Genomic DNA, 21454 nt, shown 5'->3' with positions numbered 1-21454 from the left:
TAGTTTGTCAGATGAGATGTTTATTTAATAATTCTCTCAGTGAGGATGTCAATTTACACATCCTTTTAAAGTGTTTCCTATTAACAGAATATATTTACACTTTTCACATAATCTGTAAGACACATTATGAACGATTTATATCAGAGCAAACACTCACTCCGTCTAATCAAACTGTCTCGATTCGTGTTAAAAAGTTAAACATGATATTGGATTTGTCAGTGCAGCAGCTGATCTGCACGTATAATTTAGGTTAAAGAGTACCAACAAACAAATGCAAAATCTCTTTTCCATTATTCTGGGTCAAAACTTTACTGATTCAAAAACAATTGCTGGTAAATTAGTTTTCTTGCAGTGCGGCACATTAACTCGTCAATGTGACACACACGCCTTGTCGGGTCAACATCGTATTTCAGTGTTTTTATTAATCTCTCTGCACAACCACATCTACAGTTTATGTGCACACGGATATAAATACGTCACACTCAGGGCCATGCGGCTGTCACAGAGCGATAAATGTGGCTACTGCAAAGCTCCGGCTGGTTATATTACAGTGAGAGTGGGTTCACAGGTAGATGGTGTACCTTCAATATCATGCCGTTAACTGGAGGAAAAGCCAGGCACCAAAACAAAACCCCCTCAGAATCAAAAGCAAAGATTACAGATATTAAAAGGTATGTTAAAGGAATAGTTCAACATTTTGGGAAATGCACTTATTTACTTTCTTGCCGAGAGTTAGATGAGAAGATTGATACCACTCTCGTGTTGAAACACCCCCTGAAGTCGGATTTCCAACTCGGACAGTCGGTCGAACCTCACCGACCCCGACCCCAAGGCCCTGACCAAGATGGCTGCTCTGTGCATCAACAGTAAAAAAAGCTGTAGTAATATACTGTTTAATAGCACTTCTGTCTTATTTGTGTTTCATTAAATCAGTCGCACACACAATACTGTCCAACTTCTATCTGTGGAGAGCCAGGCTAGCTGTTTCCCCGTTTCCAGTCTTTACACTAAGCTAAGATAATCGTCTGTTAGCTCCAGTTTCATTTTTAATCGGACAGACACGAGAGTCGTATCAATTTTCTCATCTAACTCTCGACAAGAAAGCAAAGAAGCGTAATTTCCCCCCCTAAAAAATTATGCAACACACCCAGGATCCACAACACGGAGGCACAAACAGCTGAATTCACTTCTGCGCGGTTGTGAGTGATCTCCGCTGCTGAAGAATCCTGCGTGGTCGAGTTAGTCCAGCCCTGCTATATGAAACATCACTCAGCCGGCCTTTTAACACGAGAGCTGTATATAATCACATTGTCACTGCAGTCACATTAATAGGGATGCATGTAAATCACATGATATACAAAACCTGCACAGCAGCAGCGGCTGGAAGGACATCTGATATATTTGTGCATTGCTGCTGTGGAATATTACAGACAAGTATTGTAGCTACCGTTATGCATTTATATTATGATATGTATCCAAACCACTGCAAAGTGTGATCAATAAAGCAACCTGTCATGTCATGTTCAGACATCAAACCCCTGTATGCAGTTCACTTAGCTTGATTTATGACAGAAACGTCCCTCTAGCAGCATGTATTGCAATTTTCTATGCTCAATTATTAACGCTCAGTGCTCCCTCGCTGTTACACACATCACAGTGTTATGAGATTTAAAGGAAGTATAATGTTATTGCACTCTCGCTGACAACAGATGATGGGTTGATGGACGGGATAAAATGAGATCGCAAACGCAGGGCGCAACAGGCAATCAAGAGGCCATGTGATGTCTCTTAAACCGGAGAGACAGTTCGGACGTTTAAGTCACAATATTGTGAGTTTAATAACGTGAAGCAGCTCACAGGGACTTCACTTTAACACTCCAGGATGCTTTGGTGTGAGATATTTTGAGTTCAACATGCACATCATGAAGTGGAAGAGCAGCTGCCTCTGAATTAAAAACATGTGTCGCGCTCATATCTTGAGGTTTTGAGCTGTCAAGAAAGGCAAATGAAAAGTCAAAAGAAAGAGGCGGGGACGAGCCTTTCGGCGCTACATTAGTGTTATTACTTGTGAAAAGTTCACTTCGTCGGCTAAGTGCTTCTTCGTTTATAACTTCGCCTCGAGCATGCACAAAATGCAACGTCAGTGTGAGATGTTTACAGTGCGTGTCGGAGTAACTTAAGGAAATGTGAGAATTAAGGAAGCTTTGGTGATCTGACGGCCGCGATACATAACGGTGACATCATGCACATAGCCATTTCTTTGTCCGTTGCTCATGAACAAAACCCAAAGGACTTCAGATCAGTCCGTCAATAAGCACACATTCTCAAATTGTATATGTATATTGTGTTATCTGTCTCTTCCTTTAAAGGAATAGTTTTTGAGAAATGTACGTATTTCCTTTCTTGCCAAGATTTAGAAGAGAAGATTGATACCACTCTGAAGAGAGAGAGTGGTACCAATCTTCTCGTCTAACTCTCAGCAAGAAAGCAAATAAGTGTATTTCCCAATATGTCAACGTATTCCTTTTAGCCTCTTCCCTTCCTGCACATCTGTTGTGTTAGCTCATAAGTTGTTGTGCTGCTGTCGACTGATAAAATTACACAAAAGTAACGTAAAGCTAGTTTCATTGCTGTGGGGACAAAGATGATTTAAGAGCATCTGCTGGGGCTCAGGCATCCATTAGCTTGTCTCCACTAGCCGGACTGTAGCTGTGCCATGGCCAGACTGGCTAAAGGCCAACATCTCCTCTGATTTTTAGAACAGGCCTAAACAATGCTGCGCCACAGCTGAGCCAAAAAGTGTTTCTCAGCCTACGTGCAAACAAACTGCAACAACATAAAGCATTACTTCTTTATCAGGTAGGATGCATTTTTGAAAAGCATTTCGTTAATCAGGAAAAAAATTGTTTAGTGATTGGGGTACGATTAAACAACAAAACTGGAAATTCTTCTTGTAAGATTTCATTTAATCTTTGGCTATAGATGTTAAAATCAGAGGAGATGCCGACCAAAACACACCTCATAACACAGCCAGCTGGAACCAGGCTGAGCTCTAGTGGAGACGAGGCATATTATTCGTCCTTGGCGCCCGTGTCATGTTGCCCTTCCTGCGGTGAAACCCTCTGCAGTACCAACAGACCGGAGAAGGTCAGGGAGATCCCAACCCACCACAACATTATCTGGGCTTCGCCAAAGATCAGCTGGCCCAGAAAAGCCTGCAGAGTAGGGAAAGAAATCTTTGGTTTATTCTTTGTTAAAGGAAATCTGTCTCTACAATTCCATTTAAATATGGATGCCTTGAGGGGATATGTCAAACAAGGAGTTGAACTTGGACAAGAACTTCCTGTAAGAGGCCTAAATCACTGCGACAAGTTATTTCTGAATAGCCTATTTTCTAAATTAAAGCAGCTAATATAAAAGGTCACTCTGAAATTAACTTATACTCCGCTGCAGTCCTCTATTATGCTTAGAGGACAAGTCCTTGAAAGAACGGACTAGGAGGGTGTGTAGGAGGTCCTGTGAGAGAGACTTGTTACTTACGGAAGATATGAAGTTGGAGGCGGTGGTGGTCACAGTGGTTTGGGTGGAGGAAGAGGAGTACCTGAGCGCTTTGGCAAGGAAGGTCCACATCACAGCATTGCAGGTGAAAAGCAGCCCGCCACAGAGCAGCCTCAGAGGGATATGGAGCTGTAGGACAAAAACAGACATTAATCACAATTGATTATTGAAAAAGTTTGTGACGCCGCCGTCATTGTGAAATCTGGCGAAGGAACGCCAAGTTCTGGTCACATGACCGGAACACAGCCAATAGGAACGCTCTCTCAATGAAATGACCTGTGATTGGTCAAAGTCTCCCGTCACAGATTACATTTTCTAAAGCCTGAAAACAGAGCCATGAGGAGGTGTAGAAGTCTAGTTATCACTCAGAAGACTTGAATTACAATATGCTGAAAGGTTATTATGGGATTTTTGCCCTATGATGCCAAAAATATACTGCCTACTGCAGCTTTAAGTACAGTACTTGAGTAAATGTACTTTGTTACATTCCACCATTGCAAATATCACATCTAACACATACCATTATTAATATTAATTATTATAATAACATTATTAACATGAGCATTATATGGTGTTTGAAAATCCCAGATGAAGCCTTAAGACGCATTCAAACCTCATGGTGCATATGAACATTTTATTTTGCTTCCCCACTTTGCTATTTTCAAATATCCTTCAGATTAAAGGTCATGTGTTCAAGGCTCCTCCAGACAGCTGCATGCAGATGTTTCTGACATCACCACCATGTGACGTGTGTGTGCTGAGCTGAGAGAGCGTGAAGGTCACACACACAGAAACCTGACCCCCTTTCTTCAGAAACCACCAGCCTCTTCTTCTCCTCGCCATCATAAATAAACAACAACAACCACGCTGAGACACAAGTTGCTTACACAAAATAACGCGATAACACACACTGCAATGTCATTCAGCAGCACGCGGACACGGCACGAGAGCGCATCATCTGCTGCATGCGCTGACTCCCTCAGCATCAGCACCAGCAGCAGCATCACACGCAGGGGGGCGGTGATGATGCTGCTGGTGCTGATGCTGAGGGAGGCAGGGAGGATGGAGAGGAGAGAGGAGATGAGGAGGCAGTGTGGGGATAACCCCTCCTAACTTCCCTCCTCTGTGAGAAACCACCAGGCATTGCACGCTGCATTATTCACATTGCCCATCCTTAACATGAATAATTCAACTTGAACTGATGCTCTCCTCACCCGGTCGCAGGCTGTAGTTTCGTCCGCTTGTCTGAATTTCCTCTGCTCTCCCCACGTCCGGAGTCCGGTTTCACAGACTCCCTTCAGGTAGTCGGCTCCGAGGGACAGTTTGGCCGAAGAGGAAGCCACGGCTCCGAGGAAACCCGCCAGCAGTGCATAGAAAACTCCCGGGAACATGTTGACGACGAGCCTAATCCATCTTTTTCTTTACATCTCTGGTCCTGGTCGAGCTGCCTGCATGGTGTGTCACTGTGTGGCACGTTTTCCTGCACCGTCTGCAGCCAGCCGTCCGGTGGCAGTCACACAACACATGGTCAACCAGGAGCAGCTCTGTGGTTGGACTAGAAAATCCCCTCTGTTGCATTCTGGGAATCGTAGTTCCATCATTCCATAACCTTTTTTTTTCTGTGTGTGTTTTAAAGTGATTACAAAATAAGGGAAGACATGTGCAGGGACATATATAAAAAAAGACCAACATATATTATACAGAGAAAGACAAATAACAAAGTACAAAAAAAAAGAAAGTATTATCTCATATGATATATCATATTATATCATATATCATATTATGATAATAAAGTCAATGGTTTACGAGAAAAGAGTTGTAATATTATGAGAATAAAGTCATAAGTTTAAGAGAAAAATAGTCATAGTGTTATGAGAATAAAGTCATTTTATAAAGTAGTAATTTTATGTGTTATTTTCTTTTTTTCTCGTAAAGTTATGACTTTATTCTTGTAATATGACTTTTTTTCTCATAAAGTTATGACTTTATTTCCGTAATATTACAACTTTTTTCTCGTAAAGTTATGACTTTTTTCTCGTAATATTACGACTTTTTTTCTCGTAAAGTTATGACTTTATTTCCGTAATATTACGACTTTTTTCTCGTAAAGTTATGACTTTTTTCTCGTAATATTACGACTTTTTTTCTCGGAAAGTTATGACTTTTTTCTCGTAACATTAAGACTTTTTTTCTCGTAAAGTTATGACTTTATTCTTGTAATATCACTTTTTTTCTCGTAAAGTTATGACTTTATTTCCGTAATATTACAACTTTTTTCTCGTAAAGTTATGACTTTTTTCTCGTAATATTACGACTTTTTTTCTCGTAAAGTTATGACTTTATTTCCGTAATATTACGACTTTTTTCTCGTAAAGTTATGACTTTTTTCTCGTAATATTACGACTTTTTTTCTCATAAAGTTATGACTTTATTTCCGTAATATTACGACTTTTTTCTCGTAAAGTTATGACTTTTTTCTCGTAATATTACGACTTTTTTTCTCGTAAAGTTATGACTTTTTTCTCGTAACATTAAGACTTTTTTTCTCGTAAAGTTATGACTTTATTCTTGTAATATCACTTTTTTTCTCGTAAAGTTATGACTTTATTTCCGTAATATTACAACTTTTTTCTCGTAAAGTTATGACTTTTTTCTCGTAATATTACGACTTTTTTTCTCGTAAAGTTATGACTTTATTTCCGTAATATTACGACTTTTTTCTCGTAAAGTTATGACTTTTTTCTCGTAATATTACGACTTTTTTTCTCGTAAAGTTATGACTTTTTTCTCGTAACATTAAGACTTTTTTTCTCGTAAAGTTATGACTTTATTCTTGTAATATCACTTTTTTTCTCGTAAAGTTATGACTTTATTCTTGTAATATGACTTTTTTTCTCATAAAGTTATGACTTTATTTCTGTAATATTACGACTTTTTTCTCGTAAAGTTATGACTTTTTTCTCGTAATATTACGACTTTTTTTCTCATAAAGTTATGACCTTATTCTGGAAATCTCCAATTTTTTTTCCCTCAATGTGGCCCTAATACTCTGTAGTACATTTGCACTTTGGCCCTCACTGCATTAGACTTATATACTATATACTTCGACTATAAACTGTGTTGCCTTCATCACAATGCTCAAATGTTTTGCGTCTCCAGACAGATTTTTTTTTCTTATTTGTTTTAATTCTCTTTTGATAGTAAAGGTTGCTGACCCCTGCCTTAACTGAATGAATGATGACTTTGAAGCAGCACTAAGGAGGTGCCTCCAAACATTATGGAATCATAATAAACAAGATTATGTGTGTTTTAATCAGATATATATATTTTTTTTATTAAAAGAGATTAAGTAGATCGTTAAGCCATTAGGCAGTGAATTGAAGTCCCCCCATATTCTTATGCACTATTAATACTGGGAGGACAATTAATGCTAATGTAATGTCCTTGTGTGTGTGGGCGGACAGCAAAGTATGACTTCCCCCAGACCTCTGTTCCCTTCAGCATACTGATGAGCTGCATTATGAAGAACCATTACATTACTGGTCTGGAATATTGTGTGAAATGGAAAAGAAATGAATCCAATGTCTTTGATTTTAGGAATCCAAAGTACAAATATAACTACTGCAGCCAACAAAAGGTTATATAACATTCTTACATTTGCTGCTAGAAAAAATATATTACTACAGTGGATCAGTGATAAGAAACCCTCTGTTCAAGGCTGGCGTAAAATCATATTTGAGATTGTCCCTTTGGAATATCTCACAAATATTCTAAATGCCAAAGTAGATCAGTTCTACAATATTCGGCAGCCCTATCTGAATTATATTGGACCTGATCTCTCCTCCATTATCTCACAAGGAGTCTCCTGAACATGAACTCATATATCCTGTGACTTCCCTGCACTGAGGACTATTTCCTATGACCTCCTATATATATTTTTTGATCTGAGCTGTACCAGTGTTTGTTTGTTTGTTGTTGTTTCTTTTTTTTATTATTCTTATTGTTGTGTTTGTGAAAATAAGAACACCCAATAAACATATTATATGTATAAAAAAGGACCATTAAATTAAAACACACTTGGTATAAGTGGGATGATGTGTGTGTGTGTGTGTTTGTGTGTGTAGGCAGTAGCCATGCTCACATATGATCCTCATTTCCTCTCCTCTGTGCCCTTTACAGAGAGATGAACCTGTCAGAGAGGTGGAACCAGAACAAGACTAGGAATATAAGAGCTGATTAGGAAAAGAAAGTGGAGTTATCATCACGAATGTAGCTATGGGCCTGTAATGACTGTATTAATCTGAGCGTTGTAATAAAGACGGACGGAGACATCGGAGACAGACGTCCAATCTCTTCATTAGACTCGGCAGGGACAATGACGACTGAATGGTGACAGTGTTGAAGTGAACTTAAAGATACCAAATCAGTGCATGGATCTATAAGTGTGATTTATGCTATTACAAACTAATTGATTGTACACACTGAAAACAAAATCCTTTTTTTACAGACAGGACGTAAGGTCTTTGTTGAATATGTCTTCAAAAGGGAAAAAGTGTATATATTAAGCTGAATAATTAACTTCAGGTAAACATAGAAAATAAGTTTTTTTTATATTATATATATTTTTTTATTATAACCCTTTATTTTCCTCATGCTGTCTGTCTGAATGTACCTGTATTTACCCTCTGTCTGAAACGCTCCGTTTTAGTGCATTTCAACGGAATTGCAATGGAATTGTGTCGCTAGGCAACAGCTTGGGTCCATGTTTACTTCCTGTCAGCTGATGTTATTTACATACACTGCAACAGGAAATAAACTGGGACACATTTAGAATGTTTACGTTTAAAACCATGTAATGGTCTAAATATTGTATATTTGTGACATCACAAAAGGACAGAAATCCTAACGGCTTATTTCAAACGCATAATTTCTGAATACGGGCTGTGTGTGTTTCTCCTTATATTGAGTGTTTTGATAGTTTAACAGTATTTATATAGCACTTAAACCTGCTTTATAATATAACAGACATGAAAATCTCAATTTTGACTATATGGGACCTTTAACTCAGTCTTGACCAAATATGTAAATACTGTGTTTTTGGTTTTTAGGGGAAAATAATCCTCCAGAGAAAATTACATAACATCTTGAAGGTGAGTGATCTCATCATTTCTCAAACAGGCCAAGTAAACCCAAAATTAGATTTCTGGCCAGTAGATGTCTCTAATGTGCTTCAGAGAAATACAGTACATCCACATCCACCACAACCTGCTGCTGTGGATGTAAATAACTGTCTTGTGTATGATTATTTCTGCAGCTTTGTAGACGGTTGAGGCAACAATTAGCTTGAAATACAACCTGTTTTGCCTGTTGATGCCTTGACGACTTGTTACCACAACTCCATAATACCTTTCCATCTAGACATTTGTGAGCAATAAAATCTTAATTAGCCCGTAAAGAAACCATTATAGCTGCTTTGAATACATCTACATATGTCAAGTTAAGTTATAGAGTGATTTTAACTGTAAGAGGGTGATCACAGAGTCCTTAAAGGAAATTAGAGGCACAAAAACAAGGAAGGGAATAAAACAAGCACATAACAATGCAGAGCTAGAGCTTGTGCGGGTGTGTTGTCTGTGAAAAAGGAAATTAGAGTGGCAATTGAATGAGAAGAAAAGAAGGTGTTTCTGTCACAGTGCCCTCTGCTCTCATCCCCCTGAAACAAGCTTCAGGGAAATGACCGTCCTCGGTCTGTCACATTTTGACACCGTCATCCTTGAGAAGTGTCTGCTTACCAGGGAAAAGTCTGAATTCAAGAGGAGCCATTAGCAGTTATATCCTCGCTTGTATTTTTCCAGCCTGAAGCTCCTCTGGCAAACACAAGTGTCAAGTTAGAGCGCAAATTGGCGGTCCCCTCTGTTCCTGTTCAATTGAACGATAATTGAGCCCACAGAGAGCCTTTATGACATTTTTACTGCAGGTCTGTCACTGACTTCCCGTGTCTTTGTCCACCTTTTCTGCTTTTGGTCCTGTAAGGTGATTTAATAAGGAAGAAAATACCATCCTCAAAGTGTATGAGGTTCATTAGTGCAACAACTTTTACTATGACCTTTAACTCAGCTGTCAATTGCTTGCAGACAAAAACAGATTTTGACGAATGAAAAGGAAAAATTCAACCATAAAAAACAGTCACAAAGTGGATCTTTTTTCTCATATTGTTCCCTTTCTGTTTTGCCTTTGCATGTATTTCCATAATCACACCTGAATGTTAGACCACTTCATTTCATCTCGAGATGCAATAAAACAGTAATGACCCTCTCTTTAACACATTATTTGGCTAATTTAACTTTCCTTGGCTTGAAGCTGTTCAGGTTTTTGCTACAGGCAGTTACTGGCTGCTTTTGACCATTTTTGTTATAGGATTCCTCTTTCTTTTGCAAACACACCCAACCACACAAAGGAAACACTATAATTGAGATAAATAATTTAAAAAAATACCCGCACACTGCTATCTTTTTTTCCCAATTCTTTTTTTTCAATTCCTATTCTACAAGGACACGACAAATAAAAGAACACTTTGGGAAGATAGCAGTGTTTTGGGGGGCTTTTTGTGCATGTAATTGTTATCCAGTACCTCCAGATAAGTTATATGCTGCTGGACACAGATGGAACCAACTTAACTAAAAACGTGTTTGTGCTATTGATTGACACATTTTATACTGCACTTTTATTTCATTTAGGCCTATTGAATTTGAGGCAAGTTGTACTTTTTGTATTTTATTTTATCCACATACAGTAATTTTGCCTCTGTGCTTGAAAGGTGTTAAGTAGTGGAGCTCAGTATGCACAGTATGTTTAATTTTAAGTTAAAAGCAGCACCTACTTCCGGTGGCCTTGGTCAGACCACACTCATCTTCAAACTCGCCCTTCTTCATTTGACGATTACCAGCCAAGTGCTGTCGCGGCTGGTAATGATTATCTGACAACTCTGTCTTAAATAACAGGCTACAGAGCTATTAAAGCTGCAGAGCGGAACTTTTGTCTCCCCCACCTGGATGTGAGAGTAATTACACAAAGACTGTTGACGAGTGCTAATGACTGCCTGCAGATGAGCTTGCTGCATCTCCCCCAGTGATCCGTGTGTGTCCTTGCCATCGATCGCTTTCACTTTAACCCTTCCTCTGAACACTGAGTTTCTTTTTTTTTCTGGAGCACACATTCTTGTATGCTTCTTAGGATTTCCCGCCATGTAGCTTCCGCCATACGGTGCATTTCCACCAGATCATGTCCTATGGAAAGCAGGAGAAGCAGTCACCCAGTTCATGATGGGAGTGATGTGGTGAGTTGGAGAGGGTCTGTATATGCATAAAGCAAAAAAAATCGTAACTTTATGCAAATGGATCCATCCAGCGCAACGCTCCTGGATCATAACATTTTGACCAAGCTGTCAAACTAGGCAATCTAGCTCTAAAATTAAACGAGATTAAGCAGTGGCATAGCCTTTTTCTCGCCTAAAATGTTTTCAGAAGTAGATTTTGGTGGATTGTTTAGACGGAATAACAGAAAGTTTCCCGCCATGCTGTTTCCTGTTTGAGTAGAGAACCAGGAGAATCAGGTGCATTCCGCGATAGGTTACGTCACCGCTTGAACAGCCAGTTGAGTGGAGAAGCGTGTCCCCTAGTGTCCTCGCCAGATCTGGTTGACATGCAGCGATACTCCTAGGCGCTGGTCCGTCGCTATGGTCTCTCCCCCCTTCCTGCCTCCTTTAGCAGACCGTGGTTGACATAAAACTCATTACTTCCGGTGTGTCTGCGTGGGAATTTCGCCACAGACACCACAACGCTGGTATACTGCGAAATACAGAGAGCTTTCCCTGCCAGCGATAGGCTTAATCAGCATTGTGTGTACTCGTTTGACAAGGACTTGAATGTAACAGACGTTCATTTATATTTAAAAGTCCCATACTCCAGCTTTAACCTTGTGTACGGTGCTTGTATAGAATAGTTTTTTTTACTGAACTGAACCTAAGAGCTTGAACCAGCAATAGACTGCTCGTACTACTGAAGTGAGGACAGTTTGAATCAGCTCATTGTGGCCATATGAACGGTGATGTGTTTACTTACTGTTGTATGTATTGACGTGCCTTTGAACGGTGATGCGTTCATTTTGCTTAGGGAAAAAAATGAATAAATTTCATAGTGTTTATTTGAACTGAACAGGATAAAATGATTTGAATCAGCGAAGTGATTTGTGATTTCCATCTGTATTCTATATAAATGAATGTGCCTTGACTTTCTTTTAACATAACTCTTTGCTATGAGAAGATTTGGACGTCAATATATACTCTAAAGACAGTTGGGTTTATGGTCCTTTGGAAGTACTATTATGTTGATATACTGGTCTTAATTAGCCGTCCTCTTTCCTGTAGAGGTTTTGAGGTGCTCTGACCTTCCGAGTAGAGGCGTACTGAAGGCTCCTGAACATTACAGCCTCCATATTCATCATCTCTACCTTAGAGCCGTATTCGTTAGCTGCCTTGATGAATATGCATGACTTCATCTTTTAGCCCTGCATGGAACGAGGCAGCGAGCAGAGAAGTCAAATATTCATTCACAGGCACACACACCCTTGAACTGTAAAATCGCTCTCAGTTTATAGTCTTACACACAACTACACACACACACACACACACACACACACACACACACACACAGTCTGCTGACCTCGTCAGCGTACAGGGTCAATAGCCCCCTTCCAGTCCATTAAGTAGTTATTGGGCGAGGTTGTTGGTCGTTGTGAATAATGCAGGCTGTTGAGCAAACATACGCAAGCTTTGGGCAAGTCAAGCATCACCACATGTCATTTATAACGTGACAGACTGAACTCCCTCAGAACTGAGATAAACTGAAACTGAATAAACTGAACGATAAGATTACATTACAGCAAAGCCAACAGGAAGTTATTTCACTAGTGAGCTTCTTTCCAGAGAGCAAAGGTAGAGAGACGTTTTATGGAGACATGATGGCTGGCAGCAGAGTTTACAAGGAGCAGATAAAATGTTCCCTAAACAAACAGACTCAAGATAATCTCAGAGCCTGTGGTTACCAGGAACAAATTTAGACCAGGTGAAATGCTAATCTGATCCAGCTGTTGTTTGTAAAGGCAGCGTCAGCGGAAACATAGAAACAAACCAAGGTCGTGTTGTTGTCGGGTTGTCGATTTAGACTCTCAGTCTGAGAGGAGGAGATATTTGTATTTGTGCACAAAGTGATAGACAGTGCGCAGATAGCTGTCAGGCACAAGGACAGACGAGCTCTGATAATAAGATCGCTGATGACATACGCCCAGCCTTATTCAAATTCTGACAGCCTGCTCTAAAATGAACCCTGCTTCCTCGGTAGCTTTTCCAATAACCTTTCAAAATGTGCACCGACTAAGAAATGATCGTTTATTCTGACATACTGTATCTATCAACAAGCAAACTCCCCATCCGTCCACTTACTACAGTCGTCTTTGAGATGCCAGGATCCATTAAAAGCTATGAGATATTATGTTGTGGAAAATCGAGGCATTAGGACTAAGAGATGAGGATGTGTGCTGATGGAGGACTTCTTCACACTGCTTCATCTTTAAAGCTGAGTCCTGGGCTTTTTCTTTGCTGAGCCTTTGCGATCAATCAATTTTCTGAAAGGCTGTCAGACATGGAAATGTCAAATGTGCCGGACAGCAGCACAGTTTGATCTAGTGAAGGTTTGCTTGCACGAAGGTTTGCTGCTTCACCATACTGAAACATTCTAAATGAAACCACTTCTGAAACATTATGGCCAAAAGTATGTGGACACTTAAATATTATTACACTCATATATGTGTGTTTAATATATCCAACAATCTAAACAACAATCTTCCCATTCAGCCACAAGAGCACCAGTGAGGTCACCACAGATGTTGGACGATACGGCCTGGGTCACCGTCGGCGTTCCAGTTCATCCCAAATGTGTTGGAACGGGTTGCGGTCAGGACTCTCTACACATCAGTGAAGTTCTTGCACACTAAACCCACAGCCGTTTCGTTATGGATCTTTCTTTGTGAACGTGGGCGTTGTCATGTTGAAACAGGAGAGAGCCATCCCCAAGTTGTTGCCAAAAATTTGAAATCACAATGTTGAAGCAATCATTCTACATCTTGCGAAATACTTTCTTGCAGACTCACTTTCTTGCAGAGAGTTAAATAACAAGATGATACCACTCATATTTGTATAGTAAATAAGAATCTACAGCCAGCAGTCAGTTAGCTTAGCTTAGCAGAAAGACCATGAGCACATACAGCACTTGCCAATCCTCCCGATTTTCCCGGGAGACTCACGTTTTTCATTGCCCTCTCCCGGTTTCCTCCCGGGGTCACAACTCTCCCACATTTCTCCTGATTTATGGCAATTCTTCACACCTTCTTTTTCCTTTTAGTTATCTCAACATGTTTCTGGCACTGTACCATACTGTTTCCACCCAGACAGCAATAGAGCTACACCAAATGTCTTTTCCCGGCGGAGGAGAGCTGCTCACGTCACAGCGGCGTGGCATCACAGCAAAGCCGTCGTGGCGTGACACTAGCCATTGGAAATAATGAGTTTCGGAGAGCAGTGGTGGCGTTGTCGCGCTGTGTCTGAAAGGGCCTTCAGTGAGTGATAGGAGATCGAAATGGAGAGTACTAAGAGAAAGAAATACTCAAGCAGGGGAAACAATGAATGAATGAATGAAAACTGATGAAAATTAGCTAGTTTATACCAGAGATTCACACAAGTTCATGTCAGGGGTGAATTATTCAGTTTTCTTTCCTGAGAATATTAAAAGTAAAATTAAAAGTAGCCTTATTTAACAAAATACTGTTGCAGTGTATTTATTATTTTTTCATTTCCATTCATTAATAGTCACCAGAATGCAGGAAACAAAGTCTCTGAAACTCAGGACCCCCAGACTCCCCACTTTGGTTTTGAAATCCTCCCTATTTTTAAGGTCTCAAGGTTGGCAAATATGCATGAGCAGCATATTTCGTTTGTTTAATCCATACAAAAACCAAAGCTAAGCTTCATATTTACTGTACATCCAGACTAAGACCAAGCTGCTTGTCTGTCGAGCAGTAGTTCTGTCCTCTCTCCTCTATGGTGCTGAATGCTGGACTACCTACAGCAGACACGTCAAAGCCCTGGAACAATATCCCCAGCTATGCCCATGGAAGATCCTGAGGAATACCTGGGAAGACAGGCGAACAGACATCAGCATCCTGGAGGAAGCCAACCTACCAAGTATCTCCACAACTACCACTCTACAGCAGCTGCGATGGACAGGCCATGTAATTTGTATGCACACCCAGGGGGGGGACAAAAAAAAGCAATACAAGGATAACCTCATATGATTTCCCGCCTGAGGAAATGTCACTTTAACCTAAACAACTGGGACGAGATGGCCTGTGACGGGAACCTTTGGAGAAGGATGACTTATGAAGGACCTCCACCGCCTCCACAACTGCCTACACTGCGATAGACCCTGTGGATCCAGGTTTGGCCTTTACAGCCATCTGAAGACCCACAAATAATCCATTTCACCAACAGGAGGAGAATCATATTCAACTGCGAGTGATCGCCAGTGACAGACATGAGAGTGGTACTGAGCTTCGTATCTAACTCTCAGCAAGAAAGCAAATAAGCTTTAAAGAACAAAGAGGCCTAACCCAAACTAGGAAAAACAGCCATAGACAGGAATATTTCACCCGGTGTAAACATATCAAAGCTTCATTGAAGAGTTGGAACAAGCTAATATAGAATAAAGCCTATGTGACAAATAACAAAACCTACGTAAGGTATTAAATGCAGAAAGAGGGATGTTAAGGAGTTAATGTTTGGAAAAACTGTCAACATATAAACGAAGAAATGTGTCACTCTCATGCTACAAACAAGGCTGCTGTTCTTCGTTCCTAAAAAGCTGACGTTTTGGAGCTATTAGGTGTTAAAGTATCTCCTTCTAGGCTGTAATGGCTCTGGTGCCGGGAGCGGACTGGTAGTGGTAGATGATGAGGGCCAGCCTCAGGCAGTCACAGCCTTCATAAATCTGACTGGGCTGACGCAGGACTGTAATGGAGGAGATCGGTGCGATGTCAGCGTATAGCCGGGGAAAATAAACGCGTTGAATCACAGCTCCGGGGAATGAGTTCTTTCATGTTTTACAATGCTGAGGCGAGGAAACACACATTTCTCTGCCGGTGGCTCTTTTGTTTCGGCAGAATGATGGTGACAGTGGCGGCGATGATGCAAGTTGCTTCAAAGTGCTTATAACATGGATGATGGTGATGAAGATGATTGGGGGAGAAGGGCGAGCGGAAGAAAAGAAAGAAAGAAATAATGATGTTGAAGACGATGTTAAATGTGATGATATTGCAGAGTAGAAGATTAGAGAGAACCAAAGTCCTCACGTCAGTCTAATGCAACCTCTTGTTCAGCATTTCTTTCATCAGCCTTTCTGAAAAAATTATGTGTGTTCCTGAGGTTTAACTTTCCATATTCTAAGACAAATTGGCATCCACTACAGTTTTAGAAATCAAAACCTTTTAATGTCTAACATTTAATGATTACTTTGTGAGCACAGGAAAAAACTGCAGCTCCATTGGTTCTCATGTCATCAGTCATTTTTACCATTTTTTTGCTGTAATTTCTGCCGTCTAAAAACTTTTATAGCATCCGTACTCTATGTCCTGCTGTTATCACAGATGTGTCTGAACTAACCCGTCGACCCGTGAAGTTCTGGGGCTTGTGGGAAATGGTGTTCCATAAAGGCCGCTAAAAACAGAAATATTAAATAAACAACAATATTAGATTGTTTTTCCAAAAACGACCATCCTTATCTAAATATATGAAGCGAGCCATTCATTTTAATTAAGGCTGTGTATTGGCAAGCATCTGGCAATACGATACATATCATGATACAGGGGTAATGATTCACTATATTATGATGTATTGAGATACTGTAAGCAAGGCGATATATATTGCAATTTTTTTAAATTGAATTTTAGGAAAACTGTCACACCAGAAATACACCATTTTTAGCACATGCAAAAATAACACATTTGTATTGCATGCACAAAACTTCTCGGTTTTTCGACCTCTGACCTAAAGATATGTGAATGAAAATGGGTTCTATGGATAGACTCGAGTCTCCCCTTTACAGACGTGTCCACTTTATGATAATCACATGCAGTTTGGGGCAATGATTTGAGCATATTTTTTATGCTAAATGCAGTATCTGTGAGGATTTCTGGGCAATATTTGTCATTGTTTTGTGTTAATTAATTTCCAATAATAAATATATACATACATTTGCATAAAGCAGCATATTAGCCCACTCCCCTGTTGATAAGAGTATTCAATATTTGACAATCTCCCTTTAAGGTACATTTTGAACAGATAAAAAAATGTGTGATTCATTTACGATTAAATATTTTATTTGATTGACGGCCCTAGTAACAATAAAGATACCACCCTCCAAAGTCCTAATATACAGAGAGAAAGAGAGATGCTCTTTCTACAGCCCCATGCACATGTCATCATGTGGACAAATCCAAAGCTTGACAGACCTGCCATGCCTAGTTACGGTTGCTAAGGTGTGATTTGACAATCACTGTTCAGGGGCGGTTTAGCAGACAGTCAATCTGTTATATTGAATAAGGTACATGATAAATACTTTTTTTTCTATAATCTACGTTCAGCGTTAATAAGAAAGGCCTCATGACCTCTCATAATGAAATGCAGCTGACCCGAGCTTGACTCTCGGCACAAGCTTTTAACACACCTCTCTGACTCTCCGTTGCCCAGGGATCTTTTTTTACTCTCTTGTATTGATCTTTGCTTTGCGGCTGCCTCAGCTGACGAGCAGCAGGAATCTATCCGTGCTCCGTTAAGTGTCCTGTGGAGATTCATTGAGGCATGCCTTCAATTGCTCAGCGCAATCTCGGCCTTTTTCTTAATAGCCTGCAGTGCTCCTCAGTCAGGTCTTCATTAACATGTCCTTTTCATTCTGGTTGTCATGGCCATGTGTGTGTGAGTACAGGTTATATAATGCTTCGATGAAAGAAAATATAACCGTCTGAAATTGATTAAATTTCACAATTAAACTAGAAAAGATATAAAAATGACATCCAGTTTTCTCAAGAATGTACTATTTAACCTCCCTATCTCCTTAGTTGGTTTAATTAATATTATTAAGATAAATATTTAGTCTAAATTGTATCTCTTACATACATACAGTAAACATTGTTTTTTTTGTTGTTGTGACTTTTTGGGTGTCTAGGATAACGTGCACCTCGTTTGCTTCTTGAAAAAAATGTGTGGATTTTTGGCTTAAAGGAACAATGTGTAACATTTAGGGGGATCTATTAACAGAAATGGAATATTAATAAGTATGTTTTTATAATAAGAGTATAATCACCTGAAAATAAGAATCGTTGTGTTTTCATTACTTTAGAATGAGCGAGTCCTCTCAGGGCTCTAGACTAACTTTTCCACTGGTAGCACTGGCGCTACCAACTTTCTCAGTTGGTCGCACAAGCACATGATTTGGTCGCACCCTTTTTTTTGGGTTGCAGCATGGTATTAATCAATGACCTTGCATGCTAATAAATAGTTGTCTTAATTTACATACCTTTAAAAAACTTTCTCATTTTACAGCTAAACAGTACACTACAAGATGTTTCTGAAAACATTTTATGCAAGAAATAGGCATTACAGTAACAGAATATTGATTCATATATGATCAGCGCTGCCTAGTTTGACCGTTTGATCGAGTGCGAGTGATTGACAGCTGCTCACAGACGGCAAGGCTCCAGCTCGGCTCTGATTGGTTGTTTTCCTCCGGTCTGAAATCTTGCAGAAGCCATTAGGAGCACCGGAGGACACAGAGGAACATGATTTTCCTTCTTTTTTTTTTACCTGTCTCATGCACTACTGTCAGGATATGGTGACCGTTTTATAAAAATAACTTTTCTACCCACTGCAGCTTTACTGTATTGATAATACCGCAGTTTAGATGGCATTTGTAATGTTTCATTTTAAAAAAATGACTTCCTCCCGCACACACTTTTCTCTGCTTTATTAGTCAACGTTTCGGTCAACAAGGACCTTCGTCAGGACATTAAGATAATAATTAATGTGCACAAAGTCTAGCTTTTAAAAGTACATATTGGAGGGGATCTACTCCCAGCACCACAAAACAATTTTGAGAATGTGCATGTTTTCCTCTCCTTGAAATTTCTAATGTTTTAACCAGTTAAATAAAAATGTTTATTTGCTAGATTAATATAAATATATGCAGAAAAGGGGATCTTGCAAAACTAAATCTACATCCTTGAAAATATCATAAAGGAAAATCTTTATGCACCACGAAACAATTTTGAGAGTGTGCATGTTTTTCCTCTTTTTGACATTTTTGTAATGTTTTAACCAGTTAAATAATAATGTTTATTTGCTAGATTAATATACAGTAAATATATGCAGAAAATGGATCTTGCAAAACCAAATCTATGCCCTTGAAAATATCATAAAGAAAATCTTTCTGTGCATCAGTGTCATACATGACTCATCTGATGCTTTTCCTGCTGACATTTGCAGTATTTCATTTATTTATTTTTTTGAGTTACTTTTTTTTGGTCTGATGATGTGTGTAGTAGGATAGCATGGTAATATCCGGGGGCGGGTCCAGAGAGGAGTGGGCGTGTCTGCAGCTCTGCTAGCAGGAAAGCGCTGGAGGAGACACCACAGTGCCACACAGCACAGCACAGCACAGACGAGCACTGCAGAGGAGAGGAGAGGAGAGGAGCAGGACACTAAACACCACCACTGGAGGGAATATGTCCTCTTTCTCACGCACCAAGGGACGCTTAAACCACCACTGCAGCGCAGTCAATGCATACCCACTGCCTCTGCTTTAGTTCAGCAGACACACATCTGCCCTGCTGCTGCTTCTGGTCCATCCTCTTCCTCCTCCTCCTCCTCCTCCTCCTCCTCCTCCTCTTGCTCTCCGCCGTCCCGTCGCCAGGATGGACAAGACGCTCTGCAGTCCGCATCCCGTGACCAACAACAAAACCAACTCTTCCTCCTCCTCATCATCATCATCGACGACGAGGAAGGGGTCGCACAGCCCCGGCTCCGGCTCCCTCTCCCTGGCTGCAGCTGGAGCTGGAGCTGGAGCTGGAGCTGGAGCTGGAGCTGCAGCTGGAGCTGGAGCTGGAGCTGGAGGAGGCACTATCCGTGGAGCTGTGTGCATGAACAGCAGCATGAATCTGCAGCAGCCACGCAAGAGACAGCAGGAAGGAGTGCTGAGCAAATACACCAATCTGATCCAGGGCTGGCAGAACAGGTAAGCAAGCACACATGGATGGAAGTTAAGGGTGGGGAAAGAGAGGGACACTTTCAGGTTCAGGTGTCAGATGGCTTGGTGTTGTTATTTGCCCTCGTCCACGTTGCACTTTTACCACCACGTCACTGTGAGGAGGAGGAGGAGGAGGAGGAGGAGGGATGAGGTGAGGGGGTTTAAATCCAAACCACATGTCTATGTAGGCCTGCTACTTAACTGACTATTATAAGGATAACAAACACTAATACAATCAGATGACAGAATTTGCAAAATGTATTTATCAACTGTATTAAGTCCTGGCTTTGGTTGACATCCTGTCAGAGATGTGTTGACCCAACTCTACTTAACTGACTATTATAAGGCTAAAAACAACACTAATAAAATCACATGATGGAATTTTCAAAATGTATTTATCAACAGTTTTATATTATTATATTATTTATCAGTCAGTTAAATAGAGTTGGGTTAACCCAACTCTACTTAACTGACTATTATAAGGATGACAAACACTAATAAAATCACATGATGGAATTTGCAAAATGTATTTATCAACAGTTTTATATTATTATATTATTTATCAATCAGTTAAGTAGAGTTGGGTTGACCCAACTCTATTTAACTGACTATTATAAGGCTCACAAACACTAATAAAATCAGATGAGAGAATTTACAAAGGACCAATGTATTTATCAACAGTCCTGTATTAAGTCCTGGCTTTGGTTGGCATCCTATAACAGATGTGTTGACCCAACTCTACTTAACTGACTATTATAAGGCTAAAAAAAACACTGATAAAATCAGATGAGAGAATTTACAAAGCGACCCATTTATTTGGTCAGACTACTGAACAGTAGCACTAAATAAATACAGAGCTGTGGATTGTTTTATGGATGTTTTAGGTTGTTTTATAATTTTATTCTCAGGTATTGTCTTATTTATTGTAGTATTTATCAGCTGTACTATTTATAGATTTTAAGGGCTGAGAGAGAGCCAGGGTAAAATGCATTTCATTGCATTTCACTGAACACTGTACTTTTAAATGCATATGACAAATAAACTTGAAACTTGAATCTTATTTATCAACAGTCCTGTATTAAGTCCTGGCTTTGGTTGACATCCTATCAGAGATGTGTTGACCCGACTCTACTTAACTGACTATTATCAGGCTAACAAACACTAATAAAATCAGATGAGAGAATTTACAAAATGTATTTATCAACAGTCCTGTTTGTATTAAGTCCTGGCTTTGGTTGACATCCTGTCAGAGATGTGTGGACCCAACTCTACAGTAATTCTTGAGGCTACATAAAGTGGTGTTGTAGGCTATTTAGAGCTGAATGACAACTATTTTTGGTTATTGGTCAATCGATTCATTAATTTCTTAAGCAAAAGTGCCAAAAATGAACTGTGTTTTGACTTCTTAAATGTGAGTATTTGCTGGTGTTGTGAGTCCTCTTTAATATCTTTGTGTTTTAAACTGTTGGTCAGACAAAACAGGCAGTCTG

General features: G+C 39.9%; 2 protein-coding genes across 4 annotated transcripts in view; one reads left to right on the top strand and one right to left on the bottom strand.

Annotated features, from left to right (window-relative positions):
* LOC119502796 (transmembrane protein 42) lies at window positions 1-5121 on the bottom strand. The gene is made up of 3 exons (XM_037794004.1): window positions 4773-5121; window positions 3541-3687; window positions 1-3215 (listed from the first exon to the last, which is right to left on the bottom strand). Exons 1-3 carry the CDS (start codon window positions 4947-4949, stop codon window positions 3072-3074), a joined length of 468 nt encoding a protein of 155 aa, XP_037649932.1. The 5' UTR covers window positions 4950-5121; the 3' UTR covers window positions 1-3071.
* LOC119502780 (oxysterol-binding protein-related protein 10) overlaps window positions 4459-21454 on the top strand; it is a 91948-nt gene continuing 74952 nt past the window's right edge. Inside the window, exons 1-2 of one of the 3 annotated variants that reach the window (XM_037793974.1) lie at window positions 4459-4605; window positions 19546-19952. In XM_037793974.1, coding sequence (XP_037649902.1) covers window positions 4474-4605; window positions 19546-19952 — 539 coding nt within the window. In that variant the 5' untranslated portion in view covers window positions 4459-4473. Of the gene's footprint in view, window positions 4606-19545; window positions 19953-21454 lie in introns of those variants that run through there. The other 2 variants (XM_037793975.1, XM_037793976.1) reach the window with 2 other exon arrangements.

The sequence above is a fragment of the Sebastes umbrosus genome, chromosome 15, assembly GCF_015220745.1.
Source record: "Sebastes umbrosus isolate fSebUmb1 chromosome 15, fSebUmb1.pri, whole genome shotgun sequence".
Taxonomy (NCBI): domain Eukaryota; kingdom Metazoa; phylum Chordata; class Actinopteri; order Perciformes; family Sebastidae; genus Sebastes; species Sebastes umbrosus.
This window is presented reverse-complemented; position numbering and strand designations above follow the sequence as displayed.